The sequence below is a fragment of the Lupinus angustifolius genome, chromosome LG10 (genome assembly GCF_001865875.1).
Source record: "Lupinus angustifolius cultivar Tanjil chromosome LG10, LupAngTanjil_v1.0, whole genome shotgun sequence".
NCBI classification, from domain to species: Eukaryota; Viridiplantae; Streptophyta; class Magnoliopsida; order Fabales; family Fabaceae; genus Lupinus; species Lupinus angustifolius.
Window position 1 is genome coordinate 1154292 of NC_032018.1, and position 20392 is coordinate 1174683.

The 20392-nt window shown below is 33.7% G+C and overlaps 4 protein-coding genes across 4 annotated transcripts; 2 read left to right on the forward strand and 2 right to left on the reverse strand.

Annotated features, from left to right (window-relative positions):
- Positions 1495-8258, forward strand: LOC109358762 (plasma membrane ATPase). Its single transcript, XM_019603194.1, has 15 exons — positions 1495-1623; positions 1731-1850; positions 2299-2397; positions 2493-2630; positions 3072-3386; positions 3714-4040; positions 4310-4429; positions 4757-4879; positions 5091-5195; positions 5473-5782; positions 6076-6590; positions 6727-6900; positions 7000-7182; positions 7469-7650; positions 7886-8258. Exons 1-15 carry the CDS (start codon positions 1582-1584, stop codon positions 7980-7982), a joined length of 2850 nt encoding a protein of 949 aa, XP_019458739.1. The 5' UTR covers positions 1495-1581; the 3' UTR covers positions 7983-8258.
- On the reverse strand, positions 8000-11779 carry LOC109358763 (probable receptor-like protein kinase At1g80640). The gene is made up of 10 exons (XM_019603195.1): positions 11544-11779; positions 10826-10996; positions 10464-10705; positions 10248-10380; positions 10101-10164; positions 9910-10006; positions 9718-9817; positions 9222-9340; positions 9031-9120; positions 8000-8632 (listed from the first exon to the last, which is right to left on the reverse strand). The coding sequence occupies exons 1-10, from the start codon at positions 11641-11643 to the stop codon at positions 8480-8482; spliced, it is 1269 nt and encodes a 422-aa protein (XP_019458740.1). The 5' UTR covers positions 11644-11779; the 3' UTR covers positions 8000-8479.
- LOC109358157 (glycine-rich cell wall structural protein 1.0-like) lies at positions 14141-14919 on the reverse strand. The gene is made up of 2 exons (XM_019602231.1): positions 14501-14919; positions 14141-14461 (listed from the first exon to the last, which is right to left on the reverse strand). The coding sequence occupies exons 1-2, from the start codon at positions 14712-14714 to the stop codon at positions 14355-14357; spliced, it is 321 nt and encodes a 106-aa protein (XP_019457776.1). The 5' UTR covers positions 14715-14919; the 3' UTR covers positions 14141-14354.
- On the forward strand, positions 15962-19201 carry LOC109358132. Its single transcript, XM_019602207.1, has 5 exons — positions 15962-16300; positions 17868-17918; positions 18227-18289; positions 18416-18484; positions 18791-19201. Exons 1-5 carry the CDS (start codon positions 16034-16036, stop codon positions 19073-19075), a joined length of 735 nt encoding a protein of 244 aa, XP_019457752.1. The 5' UTR covers positions 15962-16033; the 3' UTR covers positions 19076-19201.

Consider the following 20392-nt stretch of genomic DNA (forward strand, 5'->3'; position numbering starts at 1 on the left):
ATTTAAAACCATGAAATAATTTTTCGAAACTATATAATCTTAAACTTTTCTACAATATAGTTTTTTTTGCTACTATTTGATCTAATTTTTGTGCCTTCAAATCTTTGAAAGATGGGTGGGGACAATTAAAATTCCACTATTCAAACTCCATGCTTAATGATTATTTATCTATCTGGCAATCATATTTTGTCCCCCACAACCATTTAAAAACACAAACTTGATAAGCCTAATGAAATGATTATGAAAATTACATATTTTCAGAGTATTTGAATGGATTACTCTTTCATTCTAAGTTAGATATGAGCTTTGCAATGGGTCTTTTGTTGGGCCTTAAACTGTGCTAGTTAAAACCCACAAGGGAGTAATATAATGTTTGAATCATGCAAAATTCTCTAAAAGACTTAATTTTCATGTCAAACATTATCCTGAAAAATCCATGAAATCAATTGTTTTCATTTAACTATTTCAATACTATAATTGAGGTTATGATACATACAATGGGAACAATATAGAATAGATATGACTTTTCACTTGTTAATAATATGTGTTGGGCCAATTTTCTATAGTTTCCATATGTATTGGATATTGGATACACCAACAAACATTATTTTGGATTAGGCCCTAGTCATATTTGGGATGGCTCCGATTACCATTTTTTATCTATATCCCATTGCCAATTCACTATGATAATTGATATGAAAAACTTTACACTCATTGAGCACATACTAGTGTGAGCAAAGGTATACCATCCACCAACGAGTGTTGGTTCAAGTGGTACATGTTTGATTTCCTTTAGCAAAGTTTCAGGTTCGAGTCTTCTAAATGAAAAAAATACCCACATGCTTAATTCCCGTTAACCTCACATACCTATGAATGTTGATGACTATATCCTGAGTCATTAGCATATTATTTGAGTCTTAAGTAACTATTTTACATAATGAATCATGTTATAGATAACCGGATTGATGAATCTGAACATAGAACATATGTATGAAAAGACAATATTCTGATTGCATGCTTTCTATGTAAAATTCGTTGATAAGTGCACTTAGCACATTCATTGACATTTTTCCTTAAATAATTTACATACATAGAAGAAATATATATATATATATATATATTCAAACATTTTGTGGGGCACGTGCCCCATTATTGTCAACATAGATGAATGGAAAGACCACGAGTCTCGCCACTTTGCTATTTTTATAATTTTCATTGATGAATTTTCTTCATTTAGTTAAATTTTAATTGGTTAGTGATATAACGAAAAAAGAGAAAGAGAGTGAAGAAAGAAAAGTGGCCAGTTTATTGGTGAATGAGTGGGAATGAGTCATTATAGAATAGTTTTATAGAGAGAGAATAAAAAGGAAAAACTCTCACTCACACATGCACCATAATGCATTGATAATCACTAGTACTTTCATTCTCCTTACACCTTTCCTTATATATAGATACATCTACTTTCACATTTTTTTCTTACTTAAACAACAAACTTATTCACTCTCTTATTTTCTTTCTCTTTATCTCTTTTTTTGAGTCTCTACTAAAGAACAATTACTAGTAATAATAATTAAGAACAACATGACAAGCCTAGAAGATATAAAGAAGGAGACAGTGGATCTTGTTAGTGTTTTTTTTTTGTTTCTTTTATCTCATTTGCTTTATTTCTTTCAATTTTGTTGTTAGTTTCTATATTTTATTATAATCAAACGTGCATGCATGGGTTGCAGGAGAGAATACCTGTTGATGAAGTGTTCAAAGAATTGAACTGTTCCAAAGAAGGACTCACCAATGAGGAAGGCCAAAAGAGGCTGCTAGTTTTTGGACCCAACAAGTTGGAAGAAAAGAAGGCAATAATTCAATCCCGTAATCTATCGTTCGGACAGAGATCACCTATCCCGAATGATGTTTCATTCCATATGTCAAACCAATCAGAATGATACTTTTTGTTTTTAAAATTTTTATTTTATTCATATGACAATATGTGATTGACTTGAGACATGGGATGAGACACAATTAAAGACATGTGATCCTTGCCCCTATCTTCCACACTAGTCTAGAAGAAAAATATAACATTGATAAATAGATATAATTGTTTTGTACCATATGTTATAATCATTGATAAACAGATATAATTGTTTTGAAAACAAAGTAGTGTCTGGATCTGTGATTATAGAATATAAGTATAAAAAAACATACAAGGACAAAGAGTATTAGTCTAGAATTGCTTTTAGTTAGGTATTTCATAACATCTTTTGATAATTCATTACTTTGTACAAACATTATTATTTGAAACAGGAAAGCAAGTTGCTGAAATTCTTGGGCTTTATGTGGAATCCTCTATCATGGGTCATGGAACTTGGTGCTATCATGGCCATTGCATTGGCAAATGGAGGGGTAAGTAATAAGTAATGCATGCATTTAATTTAAATAATACCATTTGGCTTATACATTTCCTTTTTTATTTGTCTTCATGTTCTTGAATCATGCAGGGTAAGCCACCAGATTGGCAGGACTTTGTTGGAATAACTGTGCTGCTAGTTATCAACTCCACTATTAGCTTTATAGAAGAAAACAATGCAGGCAATGCAGCTGCAGCACTTATGGCAGGTCTTGCTCCCAAAACCAAGGTATAATATAATGCTCACTCTATGTTTAGCCAACTCGTGTATGGATCTGAAGTATTATGTTAATTTAGCTTCTAAAAAGATCAATATTTTATCTTCTTTTGTATTGGGTGGACACCCCTTATGCTCGGTTTAATACAACTGTTCTTATCGGAAAATAGCTTATGAGTTATAACACTTGTATAAGCTCTTTTTAAAAATTTCTATAAGCTTATTAGAGAAACTTGTGAAATAAGTTAAAAACGATTGATAGGAAGGTTATAGGATTTCATTGATAATCACTTATTGAATAATTACTTTGAATATATAAGAATATTTGTATTTATAGGTAAGGTGAAAGAAACAAAAACTAACTTGTTGCATGAGTAGCATCTAAACATTTTTCACAAATTGTTGACAAGTTTAATGTTTGAGATGCATGTATTGTATTTGAATGATTGACAGGTTCTGAGAGATGGAAGGTGGACTGAGCAAGAGGCTGCAATATTAGTACCAGGAGATATAATCAGCATCAAATTAGGAGACATTGTTCCAGCTGATGCTCGTCTCTTAGAAGGAGATCCCTTAAAGATCGATCAATCGGCACTCACTGGTGAGTCCTTGCCTGTTTCTAAGAACCCCGGTGATGAAGTTTTCTCTGGTTCCACAGTAAAGCAAGGAGAGATTGAGGCTATTGTAATTGCAACTGGGGTTCATACTTTCTTTGGTAAGGCTGCTCATTTGGTAGACAGCACTAACCAAGTTGGTCACTTCCAAAAGGTACTATCATTCTTGTTTTTATGTATAACCATGTCAAGAAATCTTTGCACTAAGCTAATATTTGGTGTCGACTGAACAGCATGAAATACGACAAAATGTTCTATTTCTGGGATATTGTTCTTAATATATGCTCATTTTGTTGATTGAGTTGCATGTATACGTATGGTATATGATAATTAGCATATGCTCATGAAAAGTGTTATGTCTTTTGTGGTACTATATTCCCTTAAGATTATCTTATATAGTAGCATGAATAAGTACACTTTTTTTTTTGCATATATGTTGAACTTTACTTATGTGAGTTTTTATGTTTACAACTTTGATCAGGTGTTGACAGCCATTGGTAACTTCTGCATTTGCACAATTGCTATTGGCATGGTCATCGAAATTATTGTGATGTACCCAATTCAGCACCGCAAGTATAGGCAAGGAATCGACAATCTGTTGGTGCTTCTCATTGGTGGAATTCCAATTGCCATGCCAACAGTGTTGTCAGTAACAATGGCTATCGGTTCCCATAAACTATCGGAGCAAGGTGCTATTACCAAGAGGATGACAGCAATTGAGGAAATGGCTGGAATGGATGTGTTATGTAGTGACAAAACTGGCACTCTAACATTGAACAAACTTACTGTTGACAAGAATTTGGTTGAGGTAAGCAAATGGCACACAAATCTTTATCAACTGATTAGTTATATATGATTTAGGATACAAAATCAATTTATATGATAAATGTTTTGATGAATGGAATGAAGTTGGATTAATGTGAGTGTGGAATGAATTATCTCAAATGTTGTTAAAATCTGTTGTACAAAGAACATGCTTATTTAATGTTGGATAATGAATTATATGAATTTGGGTGGTCAATTGTTTATAACTCTTTCATTTTTGGTAATGGTTGAAGTCATTTGTCTATATTGCAGGTTTTTGTAAAAGGTGCTGATAAGGATACTGTACTTTTACTTGGAGCTAGAGCCTCTAGGGTAGAGAACCAAGATGCTATTGATGCATGCATTGTTGGAATGTTGGGTGATCCAAAGGAGGTTTGGAATTTTATCTAGAGGATATGTTAGCCCTCTATAATCTTAATCATTAGAAAGTTGACAGAAATTACAACAGTATCATCTTGAATGGAACAAAGGCAATTATATCATGTTCTAACATCTTTATATTTTGCCTTCATTCTACAGAACTCTTAATAAACATTTTAACAAGACTTAATGTTTGTGTATTTTACATGTATAAAATCTTTAACCAAAGGAAAAAATATACATATTCATGAAGTCCTCTTTTTGTACTTTTGATTATCTTGACTTTAGGTCTCTTGATAGATTATAACTTCATTGACATCCTTCTTCTGCTTGGTACAGGCCAGAGATGGCATTACAGAGGTACATTTCCTGCCTTTTAATCCAGTGGACAAGCGTACTGCCATAACATACATAGACACTGCGGGTAATTGGCATCGAGCTAGCAAAGGAGCACCAGAGCAGGTAAATATGAGTCCTATTATCCGAGCATCAAGTTTTGAACATCGTATTTGATACTACGTATATTTATGTTTTACTTACCTTTTATCTTCTTTATATATATGGATTTAAAAAATAACCAGAGATAGCTAGTTGTTGTTAACAAATGTAGATGTCTCTTGCTTCATTGTAAAATGCCCTGCACTTATGTAAACCATATTGAATTTCTTGGCAGATTATAGAACTTTGCAATCTCAAGGAAGAGGTGAAGAGGAAAGCTATTTCCATTATTGATAAATTTGCTGAGCGCGGTCTTCGTTCCCTTGCTGTTGCCAAACAAGTAAGTTATGGTTCATTGTAATTACAACCCACAAATGATAACTCACATACTATATGATATATGTTTCATGTACATCTATTCTCAACAATTATAACTTCGATTTTAGTACTTAAACTTTGCATTGTAAAAAGTTAAGTTGTCCAACTTTATTTGCAAATGATATAACTCTCACAAAATTTAAAGTTATCCAGAAGTTGTTGAGATTTATTGTTTACAAAATTTTTTGGATAGTACATACAGTTAGTTAAGTGGTAAAACAAAATTCATATACATGTAGGAAGTACCAGAAAAGAGCAAGGAGAGTGCAGGAGCACCATGGCAATTTGTCGGTCTGTTACCTCTCTTTGATCCACCGAGGCATGACAGTGCAGAGACCATTAGGCGCGCTCTCCATCTTGGAGTGAATGTTAAGATGATCACGGGTGATCAGCTAGCTATTGGAAAGGAAACTGGTAGAAGGCTTGGCATGGGAAGTAACATGTACCCTTCTTCATCCCTCCTTGGCCAGAACAAAGATGAGTCTGTTGCTTCTCTTCCAATTGATGAACTTATTGAGAAGGCTGATGGCTTTGCTGGTGTCTTCCCTGGTACAAATTAATTCCTAAATAGTTTCTTTTCATGCATGATCATTGATCAGTGTAAAGTTCTTAATATTATGCATGCATATATCACTAGTTCCTAGAAGTTGAAGTTTCAATGCATGTTATTAAGTCCCTCTTTATTTCCTTGACATGCAATTATATATTGCACATCATTAAAAAAAGTAAAACGTTCACTTAAATTAAATCCAATTCTAAACAGATAGATTTACAATGTGTGAAGTAATTTTAAAGTTAACTCCATCAAGTGATTTGAGGGATTGTTTTGATGTCAATTCCAGAACACAAATATGAGATTGTGAAGAGACTCCAAGACAGGAAACACATATGTGGGATGACTGGTGATGGTGTGAATGATGCTCCAGCCTTGAAAAGGGCAGATATTGGAATTGCAGTGGCTGATGCAACCGATGCAGCTCGAGGTGCATCTGACATAGTCCTCACTGAGCCTGGTTTGAGTGTCATTGTGAGTGCAGTCTTGACAAGTAGAGCCATCTTTCAGAGGATGAAGAACTACACCATATATGCAGTTTCTATTACAATCCGAATTGTGCTTGGCTTTTTGCTCATTGCTCTAATATGGAAATTTGATTTCTCACCTTTTATGGTTTTGATCATTGCCATACTAAATGATGGTACCATCATGACCATTTCCAAGGATAGGGTGAAGCCATCTCCCTCACCTGATTCATGGAAGCTGAGAGAGATTTTCACTACAGGAGTAGTGCTTGGTGCCTACCTTGCTGTTATGACTGTTGTCTTTTTCTGGGCTGCTCATGCATCTAATTTCTTCTCGGTAAGATGAAGAGAAAAATAAACAAAAATTATAAAACACTTCTATTGCAAAATTATTGGAGGCTTAACTTATAGAACAATAACTTAACACATACATGACTTCACATCTTCACAGTATAGTAAAAATGTATTGGCAGGACAAATTTGGTGTGAGATCCATCAGGGACAATGAGCATGAGCTCACAGCAGCTGTTTATCTTCAAGTTAGTATTGTAAGTCAGGCTCTCATTTTTGTTACAAGGTCAAGGAGTTGGTCTTTCGTTGAACGCCCTGGCCTACTTTTGGTGGTTGCATTCCTGATAGCACAACTGGTAAAAAAATTTGTAATAATAAAATGTGTTTAGTTTGTTGATATTGTTTTGCTTTGTGCATGTCTATAACAAAGTACTAAGAGCTGAATAATTTGGTAGATTGCCACAATCATAGCTGTGTATGCAAACTGGGGCTTTGCAAGGATCAAAGGAATTGGATGGGGTTGGGCTGGTGTCATTTGGCTCTACAGCATTGTTTTCTATATACCATTGGATGTTCTTAAATTCATCATCAGATATGCATTGAGTGGCAAGGCATGGAATAACGTTACTGAGAACAGGGTAACATTTCTATCCCAATGTTATTGTGTATACTAAGGGTGTGTTTGAATAAACAGCTCGATTGAGCACTTTTTAATAAGCTATTTTGAAATAAGCTACAAAAGAGCTTATTATCTTAAGTATGAAAGAGCTAGGATGATAACTTTTTTCTGAAGTTATCTTATAATAAGTTGCTCTCTTAAAATTCAATAAACTCTTCCAAATGCACCCTAAGTTGTAGCATTTAAATGTCAAACTTGTGTTTGTCTCTTAATTTGACCATGCTTTTCTGTGATTCTTGATGCAGATTGCTTTCACCTCAAAGAAGGATTATGGAAAAGGGGAGAGAGAAGCACAATGGGCTACAGCTCAACGCACACTACATGGTCTCAATCCTCCTGAAACTGAAGAAATGTTGAATGAAAAGAACAACTATAGGGAATTGTCTGAACTTGCAGAACAAGCTAAGAAACGTGCTGAAGTTGCAAGGTAATTTCTTGTGAAGTGCTTGTATGCATTTTATTTTTGGAAATGTTAATCTCATACCTACTTTATAACCATGGATAAAAAAACTGTTGTTGTTTCAGAAGCAAAAATCTTTTGATTAATAGTTACAAAATAAGTGAAAAAAGTGATCTTGGCAAATCTTGTGAGAATATCAGTATTCCTTTATTTTTCTCCATTAACATTTATACTAATCCAATTTGGTCTATTTGGTTTATAGGTTGAGGGAGCTTCACACACTGAAGGGACATGTAGAGTCTGTTGTGAAACTCAAGGGGCTTGACATTGACACAATTCAGCAACACTACACTGTCTAGCAACCTAAGTCCTTTTGGAAGATAGATTTAGAAGAGAAAATAGATAAATGGATAGTTCAATCATTTGCCCTTATAATCTTAAATCTCATTTGGATTTAGGAGGATACAAGGGCTTTGAAATAATCCAACACCTGGAAATTGTGCAGCACAATTCAATGTTGGGATTTAGAGACTAGAGACCAAATGATTTTTTTTGTCGATTTTATCATCATATTGTTTTAGTACTAGCATAAAGTTTCTTTGAACTTTGTATTCAATGAAACCAATCTAATCACAAAATTCCATCATTTAGCTTGTGAAGACTAATTTCAACATGATTTTTACAACTAACATAAACAACCAAAATCATGAAGTTACATGTTAGGTACAAGAGAATGACCATATGGAAAAGGATGGTGAACAATTTGATATTCCTATTTTCAACAACAGTAATGATAATAAAATGTAACAAAAAGTGCACAAATAAATACTAGACTAGTTAAATAGAATTTCTCAAATCAGTGCAAGTCCTCTGAGTGAACTGGTTCTGTAACTCTGAGTGACCCTCCAAGCTCAACATGTACTAAAGGAATGAGGGAGTGTAGCACATCTGTTATTAGTGGCCTATAACTTGGTTCTGGTTGCACACAGAGCACAGCCACTGCAGCAACCTGTAGAAAGTTAACATTGACATTAGCTAAGAAGAATCTTACAGCACGGGGCACATACGACACACAGTTATGATACCAGCTATAGAATTAATGTAAGGCTAACAATACACAAATCTCAAATTGAAAGAGAAGAGTAATGTTTTGAAACAGAAGACACTGTTAACATAACAAAACTTCCATCTAATTTATGATATTTCCATCTATAATGATATAAAAATTTGAAAAGCAAAGGTAAAAAGTTGTAAAATACAGTTATAAGAGTTTCAAATACTGATGCATGTACTGGATATGACAAAGACACAACAACTTTTTTAGTGCTTGTGCTTCATAGGACATAAGATGTAGCATTTATCAGTAATAAGGAAAACTTGTGATTACAGTGATTGTATTCAATGGACCTGATATAAATGCTTCAAATCCATGGTGTTTCTGATAACAGGATCCAGAATACTTGGAAGTTTCGATCTGTCAGTTAGCTGAGGCATAGCCTGCAAGTCAAAATTTGTAGCCAGTAGCCACCAAGTAAGTTCTAGCACAAATTTCTCCATTAACCAGGATTACAAGCTTGGAGGTATGAAAGAAAACATACCCATGAGATAAGGGATTGGTATTCGTTTGAGGACATGTTCTCCATAGGTTTTCTTCCGGTTAGAAGTTCTAGAAGGACAACCCCAAATGCGTAGACATCGCTCTTATCAGTTAGTTTACCTGAAAAAACTAACTACTTTCATGCTTTGTTTTGAAGGAAATATCATATTCCATGGTTTCCCGTTAAAGCTTGAAACAACAATGATGCAAAAGAACTCACTGTTTTTTTTAAAATACATAACAATCCTTGCAATTAACTTAACAAATACAGAAAAGAATGATGTTAAAAGTTAGGAATAAAATATTTCAGAGAAATGTGATGAAATCAAACAGTACGAGCAGTGAACTGCCTCAACAGAAAGAAGGTTGAAGGATATAGAGAAATAATGTTTCTAAGGAAGGACAAATACTGCAATGACCCGGTTCAAGAAAGGAGCAAAGAGTGTAACAATGACTGAGATTTTGTCTTTTAAATTATAAAAAGTATTCTTGCATACCATGTGATATGTACTCAGGTGCCACATATCCCAAAGTTCCTGACATCTTCATGTTCTTGTGTTGCATTCCAGAGCCTATAGCAAGTCCAAAATCTGATAACTGAATCACAAAACTTAGTAAAGGGAAGCATAAGCGCATAATAAGTAACTAATGGACCACATGTAAGATTAATATGTCATGCACAATCTTACCTTGGCATTGAAGTTAGAATCCAGAAGAACATTAGAAGATTTTAGGTCTCTATGAACCACGGGCGGATTGGAGTGCTCATGGAGATATTCTAGCGCCCTATGAGAAACAAACATGTATTAGTCATTACTCACGATAAATACGACAACGGTTATTCAATTAGTTTTTAGCGCATTAAGAATGGCAGACTCACCTAGCAACATCAACTGCGATTCTTAACCGGAGAAACCAAGTTAAAGACGATCCACGATTAGGTCCTACACGAACAACATGATGCTTGATTTCCCAATATATGAAAATTTCTCATCTCTTCCTAATCAACATTAATGACAAAATTTACCATGCAATTGAGTTTCCAAAGATCCATTCTCCATCAATTCATAAACAAGAAACCTCGATTCACCATGAATACAATAACCAAGAAGTTTTATGATATTCTGATGCCGCATCTTGCTCAGCAAACTCACTTCATTCTGCAATTCAGTGCAAAAATAAAAGCATATTCAGTAAAGAAAGACAACAGTCCTAGGAAATGCATATTCAATAGGACCATCACCTCAAACTCTCTATCAGCATCAATATCTGCTATCTTCACAGCTGCCTTGAAATGTTCGTCGAAATGAGCTCTGTAAACAGTTCTAGAACCACTCTCTCCCATAATGTTGCTTTTGCAAAATCTGTTTGTTGCAGCCTCTAACAATTGAAAATCAAAAATAGCAATTGAACTCTTCTTATCTATCATCCTTGAGTAGTTCAGTTTAGCACTAACAGGGTTTAAGATTTCTCCTTTTGCAGCCTCTACAAGTTCAATAAATAAATGAATGAAGGATTGATAATGAGTTTTCTGAGCTTTCATTATTACTCTCTGCAGAAACAAAAAACAACTAAAAACTACACAAAGTTTGAAAGAGAAAATACCCATGGTTCCTTCGCTTTTGCTGCTTGAGCTTGTTAAGATTTTATGTCGACCGAACCAGACACATGATAAGAATAGGAAGATTCCACCAAGAAGAACACAACAAACAATTAGTGCTACTAGAATTCTCTTATTCAAATTCTGGTGGTGCACTACTCTGGCCTCCTGAATTCCTGCTTCAACAAAAAGGGTGAAATAGTTCAACTCATTAAGCAATAAGCACTATATATTGATAAAACGGAGACGTTATTTGCATGATTTGAACTCATGACCTCCATGTCACAGAGCAAGAACAAGTGGCAAGGAAGATCTTCAAAGACATAGTATAATTCTAACGTCTATTAAGTAAGCAAAATTATTAAAAACAGTAACAATTTATTACTACTGAAGAAGGGTTTATGAATTTCCAGAAACTCCAACTTTCTTCTGTTCCTTTAACTGAAAGGTTGCATTTTTCAGAAAACCATACTTCTATATATCATGAAAATGGTGATAAATACCAAAATTCAAGGACAATCCATGATAACAAAGAAAAGCAAAAGGTAAGAAAAGAGAGTAGATTTTTGTTGTTAGGACTTTCAACTTCAGAACTATTTAGTGTTTCTGATAATTTTTGAACTCATGAAGTTCATGGCATTATCCACATAACAAACAGGAAATGGAATAAGGTAAAGTTAAGAACTTGATGATATAATGCAGGTAGAGGAAGGAGAACAGTACCTGGAGATTCAGCTTGTGCATTTGCATTTGAAGCATGAAGATTTGATGAGGAAAGAGAAACTGTTAGCACCAAAATGGGGAAGAACAAAAGAAGATTCATTTCCTATGATGTGTCCTTATTGAAAAAGAATGAGACAGAAAAGGAGTGTGTAGTGTGAATAAGTAAGTGGAATAACTTGTGAAGAGAAGCTTCTTTCTTTTTTCTTTGCTTGTTCAATATGTTTTTGCAATGTATCAGAAATGGACAGAGAAAACACTTTTGAATGCCATTTATAGTGTATTAGACGAGGGTAATGATTTTGTGATTCGTTGAAAAAAATATATTTAAGTCAAAATTTAATTTTTAAGTATTTTTCTAACCATTCGTAGTATATCTTATACACATAAATGACACTCATTATGAGATAGAAGATATGTTCATCATTGGTGAAGTGAACCATGATGATTAGAGAGAGAAGGTTAAGTAATATTGAGCATAAACAAACATAGTAATGGGATCATGTGGCAGTTATACAAAGGTCAAGGATCCTTAGACTTGTCCTTACCAAATAATAGACTTGTCCTCTACCAAATGTCATGGTCCCCTTGTTGTTTATCAAATTGTAATTCAATTAGAGTTGCTATTGATTGATGACCCTTAATAATTTGTCATTAGATATCTTCATATTTCCATGTTTACTTAATTATTGTGTATCTATGTTATATTAATCAATGGGGTATACAGATTTATATGGATTGCCCATTTCGGAAAATGGATGAAAAGTCCATTATTATACTATATATAAGTTTTTTAGAAGTTGAAACTTGTAACCGTAGCAGAAAATATTATTGTCATAGGACATGGACATTAACAAAGGATCATGAAACAGAAAACCACAGATGAAGGAAAGGGAAAGAAACACTGAGGAAAATAAAATAGTAGTACTAGAAAGGTAGCCATAACTATAGTCATGTAATGCATACTTTATAGCTAGGATGATAGGGTGGAAAATTTTCTAGTGGACGTGTGGCAAAATTACAAATGTCACGTGAGTCACCAAATCAAAAGCAAGAAACTATAATATTCAAAACAACCAAGTTGGCAAGTTGAGATTCATGTTTTACAGTTGTACACATTAGGTAGAAACATGTTTATGTTTATAATTGATTTGTCACTTATTGTAGTAAATTAATTCATGGTCAACTTTAGTACAACCTTAAAATGTCCCATTATTTGTTTACTTGTAGAAAATCTTGTATCAACCACATCTGTTTTCACCTCAATAAAAGAGTTTAACATGTCCAAGAAACAAACAAAAAAATATAGTTTTTTTCGGGTAGTATTAAGGGTATATTTTTATCTTTTTGGATAATGAACTAATTCATTTTTGGGTTCGTGGTTGCCCCTCCCAATAAGTATGGAATCGAATCATCGACCTTAAGGATCTAGTGGAACCTTATAGCACTAGACCAATGTCTTTTTAGTAAAACTTGTCACTACTAAATGCTAAAATGTTTGGCTATACATCAAAATTAAACTGAATACTCGTTCAATATCATCATATTTTCGAATTCATTTCATCTAATGGAATTAATATCATTATTAATATTTTGTACCTATCACTTACCTTTATAATATTTTAACGATAACAAGTGCACATGAAAGTATAGGATTATTTTGGGTTGTACTTATATGCAGCACATCATAAGGAGCAATTAGGCTTTTAGGAATAGTGATTATTAGGAACTGAGCCAATGTTAGCACACCCTATGGTCCATCAACGCTCATACTCTACACCCTGACCCACTTAATGGGTAGAAGGTGAAAATCAAGTCTCTTCAAAAACAATTACTGTTCACTATATACTCTAATATTGGGGTTGGGATTAACCAAAGAGTCTAATACTAAAATGTGAAGACCAAGTTAATTTTATTATTTATAATAATTTTTGTTCAAAATATTATAAAATCTCCACCTTTAATTTTTTTAAAAACCCACATGTAACAATCTTATTTATTAGTGTACTTTCCAGTATGGAGAGCATTCTAGATATTGGCTGATTGTGTTAAGCTACACTTTTGTAGACAAGAGTATAAAATTTTATGGTAGGCACAGATTACAATTGCATTTGTTGATGCCACGACTCAAATTTGTCAAAGTAGCTCAACTCCTTCCATTAATTCACCACCTAGCTATTCTGCTCAGCAACAAAAAAAAAGAAAAAAAAAAAAATAAGGATCACATGTCCCATAATTTTCTTCTCTGTCTTAGATCAATCAAACATTATAAAATAATATTAAAATATTAATTTCCGTTTTAAATGAATGAAACTTTATGATTGACTTGATATACCAAGTGAGACATGAATGGGCCCAAATCTCCATCATATTTATCGAAACGCGCAATTCTAGTTGCCTATACTCCTGTCTTATCTCTTTGTATTTACTCCCTCTCTCAATGCCTCAAACTCGCATTTAAGCCTTCTACACCATATTATTCATACACATAGTAACTTTAAATACTATACTACTAATAAAATATGAAATCCATAACCATAAGCATCATGTCATCAAGTATATATATGATGTGAAAGCATAAGAGTGTAATAATAGAGAAATGAAAGGGAACATAGTAATAACTCTACTAACACTTCTTCTGCTCTCACAAAACACTCATTCTCACCAACACAAACAACAAAGCAAAGAAGAATTGAGAGCAGATAGAAGACATGAAAACAGAGGCGGTGGAAGAAGGAAAAGAAGACCAAGTTGTGGTCCATGGCCTTTCCCTACTTATCCTTCACCACAAAACCACCCTTTTCATCCAATTCTTCATTTTTCTCCACCACCTTTAGTATCTTCTCCACCAACACTAGTTATCCATCCTCCACCATTAGTTCCATCACCGCCTCCACCTCCGCCATTAGTTCCATCACCGCCTCCACCTCCACCATTAGTTCCATCACCACCACCACCACCACCTCCTATAGTTTTTCCACCACCTTTGATAATCCCACCACCAATGCCACAAACACCTATATTTCCATGGCTATCACCACCACGTATATTCATTGATCCTCCAGCACCACCAAAGTTTGATCCTTTTTTACCACCAGAAGAACCATTCTCATATTCACCACCACCTCTTATATCAACCCCAACTACGCCATATCTTGTGTTACCACCTCCCATGGTTCCTGAGTTGGAAGGTAATAATGCACAAAAAGAACCGTTTCCATTTCCTTAAGTTGTTCAACACAAAGCAGATTAATTTCCTTCAGTCCCGGACCTATCATCATGGATGTTGTTGCCACTTCAATCTAACTCGCCTCTTAAACTCAGTTCAGTTATATATACTTTGCATGTCCAAATAGTCACCTAAGTCTTTTGCTTTTGTACCAATAATATAAATATCCAATAAAAATCGTGTCTTACCAATAAGAAACAGTCATGATAACTTATAATTTATTTTTGAACTATAATTTTTTTATCAATAGTATATAAGATTATTAGAATCATGCATCCTTAAAAAGATGAAAAATTTTAGAGTTCTATTCCCAAAAGCGTCATTTGAGAAAATACTGCTTTACCCGCACAGAGAATAGTTTAATATTACCACACAAAAAGTATATAAGATTTCAGTTCCTAAAAGCATATGTGTATTTCTTATCAATATTGTTTATGGATGAAATTTATTAAAGGTCATTATTCTTGGAAACAAGATTGTTCTTATATTATCAATGAATGACTATTACTCATTTAAACTATTATAATTTTTCTCACGGACAATATTTGGTAGTTATGGAGATAATTGAATAACTCTTATGGATCTTATTTCTTTAGACTCTAGTTATGTTGTATAGTTATGTTGTATAGAATGTTCATCATGATTTTAAAGATTGATACATTGACATTACTCCATCTCTTGATGTTATATAATTCATTATCCAATGGAATAGTCACTAGGAGGATAATATTAAGCTTAATGTAAATGATAGTTATAACATGGGAAATAACAAAATTTGAGGTGAAGGTATTTTATGGGTTGAGAATAGCTTGGAAGAACGACCATAACCTTGGAGAGCATTATCTTGAGGCATTCAATTAAAATGTCTTATATAATTAAAAAAATTATAAAAAATATAAACTCAAATTTTATATTTGATATAATTGATATGATAAGATTGTTTCAAGAAAGAGGATCATTTTCTTAGTTTTATTCTTTGATTCCATGTATAACGTCATAACAATTGAATGAGGTCTGTCCCTAAAAAATCATGTCTCTATATAACAAACTAATCAAACATTATTTGGTGATAATTTTTCTGTTTAAGTAGATCACAATTTTTCATTGAGTTAAAACACAATAAGACACAAAAAAGTGGGACAGGTGATCCCATTCCATAACATTTAACATTTAGCACGTTCCAACACCAACACTACCACCCCACAACTGTATTACACTTCTCTTCCTCCTCCTTCTTTCTCTCTTTCAAAATATAGAGTGAGAGATGTGTGATGATGACTGGGTCAAGCTGGCCATGGCCGATGATTCCAAAGTCGTTAACCTCCTCCTCCACCTCCACCTCCACCACCCACACCCGCCACCTCCTCTTCTTCATCTCCACTGGACCTTACGTCAACGCCGCTCCAACTCCGTACCCCGAAACAAAGCTAACCCCACCATCACAACAAGGGCCAGCCCCACCACTCCGCTCGATGGGTATGAAGACTCAAGCCACCCAACAACCAAACATGCCCAAACTTCAAGATCTAAGGTAACTACTATCCATGCTCCATACCTCTTTCTCTATTTAACATTTGTTTCCTTAAACAAGGTTTTGGTTTTAGAGTTTTATTAAAGAAAAAATAAATAAAAATGAAACTTTATTAGTCTTGCGAATTTTTGAATGGAGCTCTTAAACCAAGAGTGTCTTATTCTGGCACTTCTCATGCCTCTGTTCCCACCTCTAGTACATTTACGCTCCTACCCTCATACAGTTAGTGCCTCTCCGGTCACCGGAGCCGCCGTGTTATCCTGTTTTTGTTTTGTTTCCGTTAAGGTTTGAGTTATAACCTTTTGTCATTATTATTTAAATTTTGATTTGATTCAACGCATGGAGTCAGAGGCTAGAATGACTCTTATCACGTTTTCTTCTTCTTCTTCATCATCTCAGTGTCACGCCTTCTACACGCTTTGAATATAATGACGGAAACGCCCTTTCCTTATCAGGGCATTTTTGTCTACGTAGTAGTGTTCCTTCTGTATCGGAAGGAAGTTGCAATTAAACTGGGTTGTGTATTTGCCATTGGTGATGCGAGAGATTGAAGGCGGGGGAGGGGTAGTTTGGTAAAATGAGAGGTGCACCATCACACAAGTGATTTTCTATTTTCAAAACTTCACGAAATAATATTAAAATATTAATTTCTGTTTTTATAGTTTTTCTTTTTAAATAAATGAAATTTCTTATTGACTTAGGATACCAAATGAGACATGAATGTAGACATATGATCCCTATCCTTCTGGTGCCGTGTTTTCCTCTTATGGTTGTTTGGTTGAGTTTGGTGTAGCTTGAGATAAAGATCATTTATCCCAAAAAAACCATGTCCCTCTTGTTCCTAACCAATACACACTCTTTTATGCAAGATTAGGACCTTAAGGAATATTTATATAAAATTTGTATGACATCATACAAAAATGGTTTAAGGGTGAATCTATTAAATAAATTACCACTTATATTGTGATTGGTTGAAAAAGAGTATAAATAAGCAAATTGATGTCAAATACAATATAATAATAAAGGAATAGTGCATGCATGCGAAAGTCAAAAGTAGGAATAAGAGTTTTTAATTGGAAACTGTTATCCCATAGAATAACAGGCTGTTATATCAGAAGAGGAGAATCTCTATTTTTTTGGGATTGAGACTATATGGCAGTGTAGTGCAGGAAAAAAGAGGAATTCAACAGTAACCATTGGACAAATAAAAAGAAGGAGATGGTTGTGTTGTGTTAAATGCATGTAAATACAAATTGTTATCTTAAATATAGACAGTAATATTTACCATAGATTTGTATTATTATTTTTTATATTCAAAACTCACTGAAACTTATTCGAAAAATAAGCAAGTAGTTTATTGATAGTGACTTTGACAATACATTATTACTCTAGAACTCATTCAAGTCATTTTTCTTGCCATTTCTCCCGAAAAAATTATGCTCAGGTCTACTTTTTGTGTTATTTTGCTTTCAAAATCATATGTTTTCATGTTATTTAACCTCATTTTTTCAAGAATTTACCTTTGTATGATAAAATGTCTCAAGTGTCCATTTTTGTTATCTTGCAGATTGCTAATCCAAGTGAAACAACCACTACCAAAAAGTCAAGAAGAAAAAAGGTAAATATAAACTTATTTCGATGTTAATATTCTCAAATGTTCTAGTAATCACGTGAGTTGTGCCTATTTTGTAGTATTTGGTGGGATAATAAAGAATAACATATATTTGCATGTTTAAGTATGAATGATATAAATATAACTTGAGGATAGAATGATGCCTACTAAGTGAGAACTTTTTTAATATGACTTGGTTGTGTATTTCTTGTTAATAGAAAAGATTAATAAACTAGTTCAAATGTTTTCATTGAGTATGCTTAATTTACTTGCTTAACATATCATAATCCTTTTTACTTTTATTGTACTTGTAGACTTTAGCTGAACTAAAAGAGGAGGAGAGTTTATTGTCGAAAGAATGGAGAAGTTTGAAAAATGTATGGTTTGTGATTGTTGTCATAGATATCTTATTTTGGTTCACAAATGTCTGGACCCTTCTGCTTGGAGATTTTGTTCTGATGATTTATTTGTTAATGTTGTTTGAACTTTGAATTTTTGAACAGAAACTGGCATCCTTGCGCATCATTGTTGAGAAACATAGAGCCACAAATGAAAACTTAAAGAGAATGAAGGTAACATTCTTGTTCTCTTCTAACCTTTATTAAAACCTTCCTGTGCTCTCTGGCTCACTAATGAGTACTTTCATTCCATGTTCGAAATCTCTGCTTATAATATTTTGAATGATTAATAAAAATACAAAAATGTTTCATGTATATATTTGTTCAATGACATTTGTACATCTTTATAGTACAAAATATTGATAAAATATGGATAGTACATATTGGCAAAGTTGCTTTTATCATATGGATAACATTGCTCATAAATTTATCTGTAGAACATGGAAATGGTTTCTTATAATCCTTAACCTTTTGTGACAGCTTGATTTGGAGTCAAGACAGAACTCTAAATCAGCTACAACAACCTTTGAGGTGTCTGGGAAAGCTGTCTTGGACCCATCTAAGTTTCCGGAAGCACAGTGCCATCCCTCTAGTTCACTCTCCTCAAATACCGGCACACATACGGTTCTTGATGATGATTCACCTGTGTCTGCAGCAAACGCTTCTTACAAACCACAAGATATTCAAAACAATGAATCTACATTTGTGCTCCCTGATCTAAATTTGCCTGTAGAGGATAACCTGAGCTCCAATGCCATGCATTGAATTAGGTAAAGAATCAAATTTCCAGTAGCATTCTGCATACTAATAGGTTAGACCAAAAACATTGCTCGGAGTATGCTGGTATCTTCACATCACCGTCCCTTGATTTGAGTCATCCGTGTCAAAAACTGTGATCGCCTGATCAGTTAACAATGTTAATTTTAATTTTCTTGACCAATCATAGTTTTTGACACGAAGTTTAGTTGCAGTATGGCTCCTAATATGAAGACATAGCTCGTCTTTCCTTACAATTTAGGTTGTGCTAATGCAATTGTAGATGCTAAACCATTCACTTTCTTCCTCTAAGTCATAACTGACGTTGATTCATGAAGGTAATGAGGGTAGTGTAGAAAACTAAAACAAGCCTAGCCCCATTTTTTTTCATTGTCCAAATTTTTTTGGGAACAACCCTCCATCCTCCAATTATAGAAATATTTACTCATAAATGTAATTACGTGTTCTACAGATAATTCAAAAAAATTGGTTATTGTAATGAAGTTGTATGTACTCTGTATCTACTGTGATTTTGTTATTTGTTTATGGTAGAACTTGAAAGCTTATTGAAGGAAATAACTTGTGATTCTTATTTGTTGCTGAAACTGTTGGTGGTTTTTTTCAAGTTCCTTTTATAAACGTAGATTAAATATAATCCTATCTATGAAAAGCAACGTACCTCTAGGTGTAATAATGATTTATTATTCAATTGGGGAAAAAATGTATTTCAACCAACAAATTATCCTCCAACATTAACAACAACAAATTTAACTATGAGTATAGGTGCATGGATGCAACTCTCCCTAATTTCATTTTAGACCCACAGTAAAGAGGTGCATTGTAACTTGAAGCATTAATTCTAGATAAATCGGATAAATCGAATAGTTTCAATCAGTAAGTAAATCAAAATCATTAAATTTACGTAGAATTAATGACTAAGATATAGAGTAAGTTTTTTAAACTCACTCTTGGAGTAAGTGAATTCTTTCTCTTACTTCAAACTTATGAGGAAAAAAACACATTTCGATATACATTTCTACTTATCTGTTTTTTCCTTTTCATTTTTATCCAAAAGGAAGTGAAAATGTGTACATAGATAAAGTAGTGCCTAAGATACAAAGCTTCACTGTTGTCGTCATCCTAGGATTTCCCCTTTTCGGGATTTTTGGGCGTCAAATGTAAGATCTGCAACGAATAAAATCCCTTCACTTATTTCTACAACTCTATCAGATTCAATTTCAACAGGGGATGATTCAGTTATTCGATACTTTGATTATCACCTTCAATCACTTAAATAGTTAGAGCATAAATACTAGATTTTGTATT

Excerpts from the sequence above, each read along its gene's own strand:
- LOC109358762 (XM_019603194.1), top strand. The coding sequence starts at position 1,582 with ATGACAAGCCTAGAAGATATAAAGAAGGAGACAGTGGATCTT. Across the intron at positions 2,631-3,071 it reads GTCTTGCTCCCAAAACCAAG|GTTCTGAGAGATGGAAGGTG; the intron begins GTATAATATAAT and ends AATGATTGACAG. Across the intron at positions 5,196-5,472 it reads CCCTTGCTGTTGCCAAACAA|GAAGTACCAGAAAAGAGCAA; the intron begins GTAAGTTATGGT and ends ATATACATGTAG.
- LOC109358763 (XM_019603195.1), bottom strand. The coding sequence starts at position 11,643 with ATGAATCTTCTTTTGTTCTTCCCCATTTTGGTGCTAACAGTTTCTCTT. Across the intron at positions 10,997-11,543 it reads TGCACAAGCTGAATCTCCAG|GAATTCAGGAGGCCAGAGTA; the intron begins GTACTGTTCTCC and ends TTGTTGAAGCAG. Across the intron at positions 9,818-9,909 it reads ATTCTAACTTCAATGCCAAG|TTATCAGATTTTGGACTTGC; the intron begins GTAAGATTGTGC and ends TTTGTGATTCAG.
- LOC109358157 (XM_019602231.1), bottom strand. The coding sequence starts at position 14,714 with ATGGGAGGTGGTAACACAAGATATGGCGTAGTTGGGGTTGATATAAGA. Across the intron at positions 14,462-14,500 it reads TGGAAAAACTATAGGAGGTG|GCGGTGATGGAACTAATGGC; the intron begins GTGGTGGTGGTG and ends GTGGAGGTGGAG.
- LOC109358132 (XM_019602207.1), top strand. The coding sequence starts at position 16,034 with ATGTGTGATGATGACTGGGTCAAGCTGGCCATGGCCGATGATTCCAAA. Across the intron at positions 18,290-18,415 it reads AATGGAGAAGTTTGAAAAAT|AAACTGGCATCCTTGCGCAT; the intron begins GTATGGTTTGTG and ends ATTTTTGAACAG. Across the intron at positions 18,485-18,790 it reads AAAACTTAAAGAGAATGAAG|CTTGATTTGGAGTCAAGACA; the intron begins GTAACATTCTTG and ends CTTTTGTGACAG.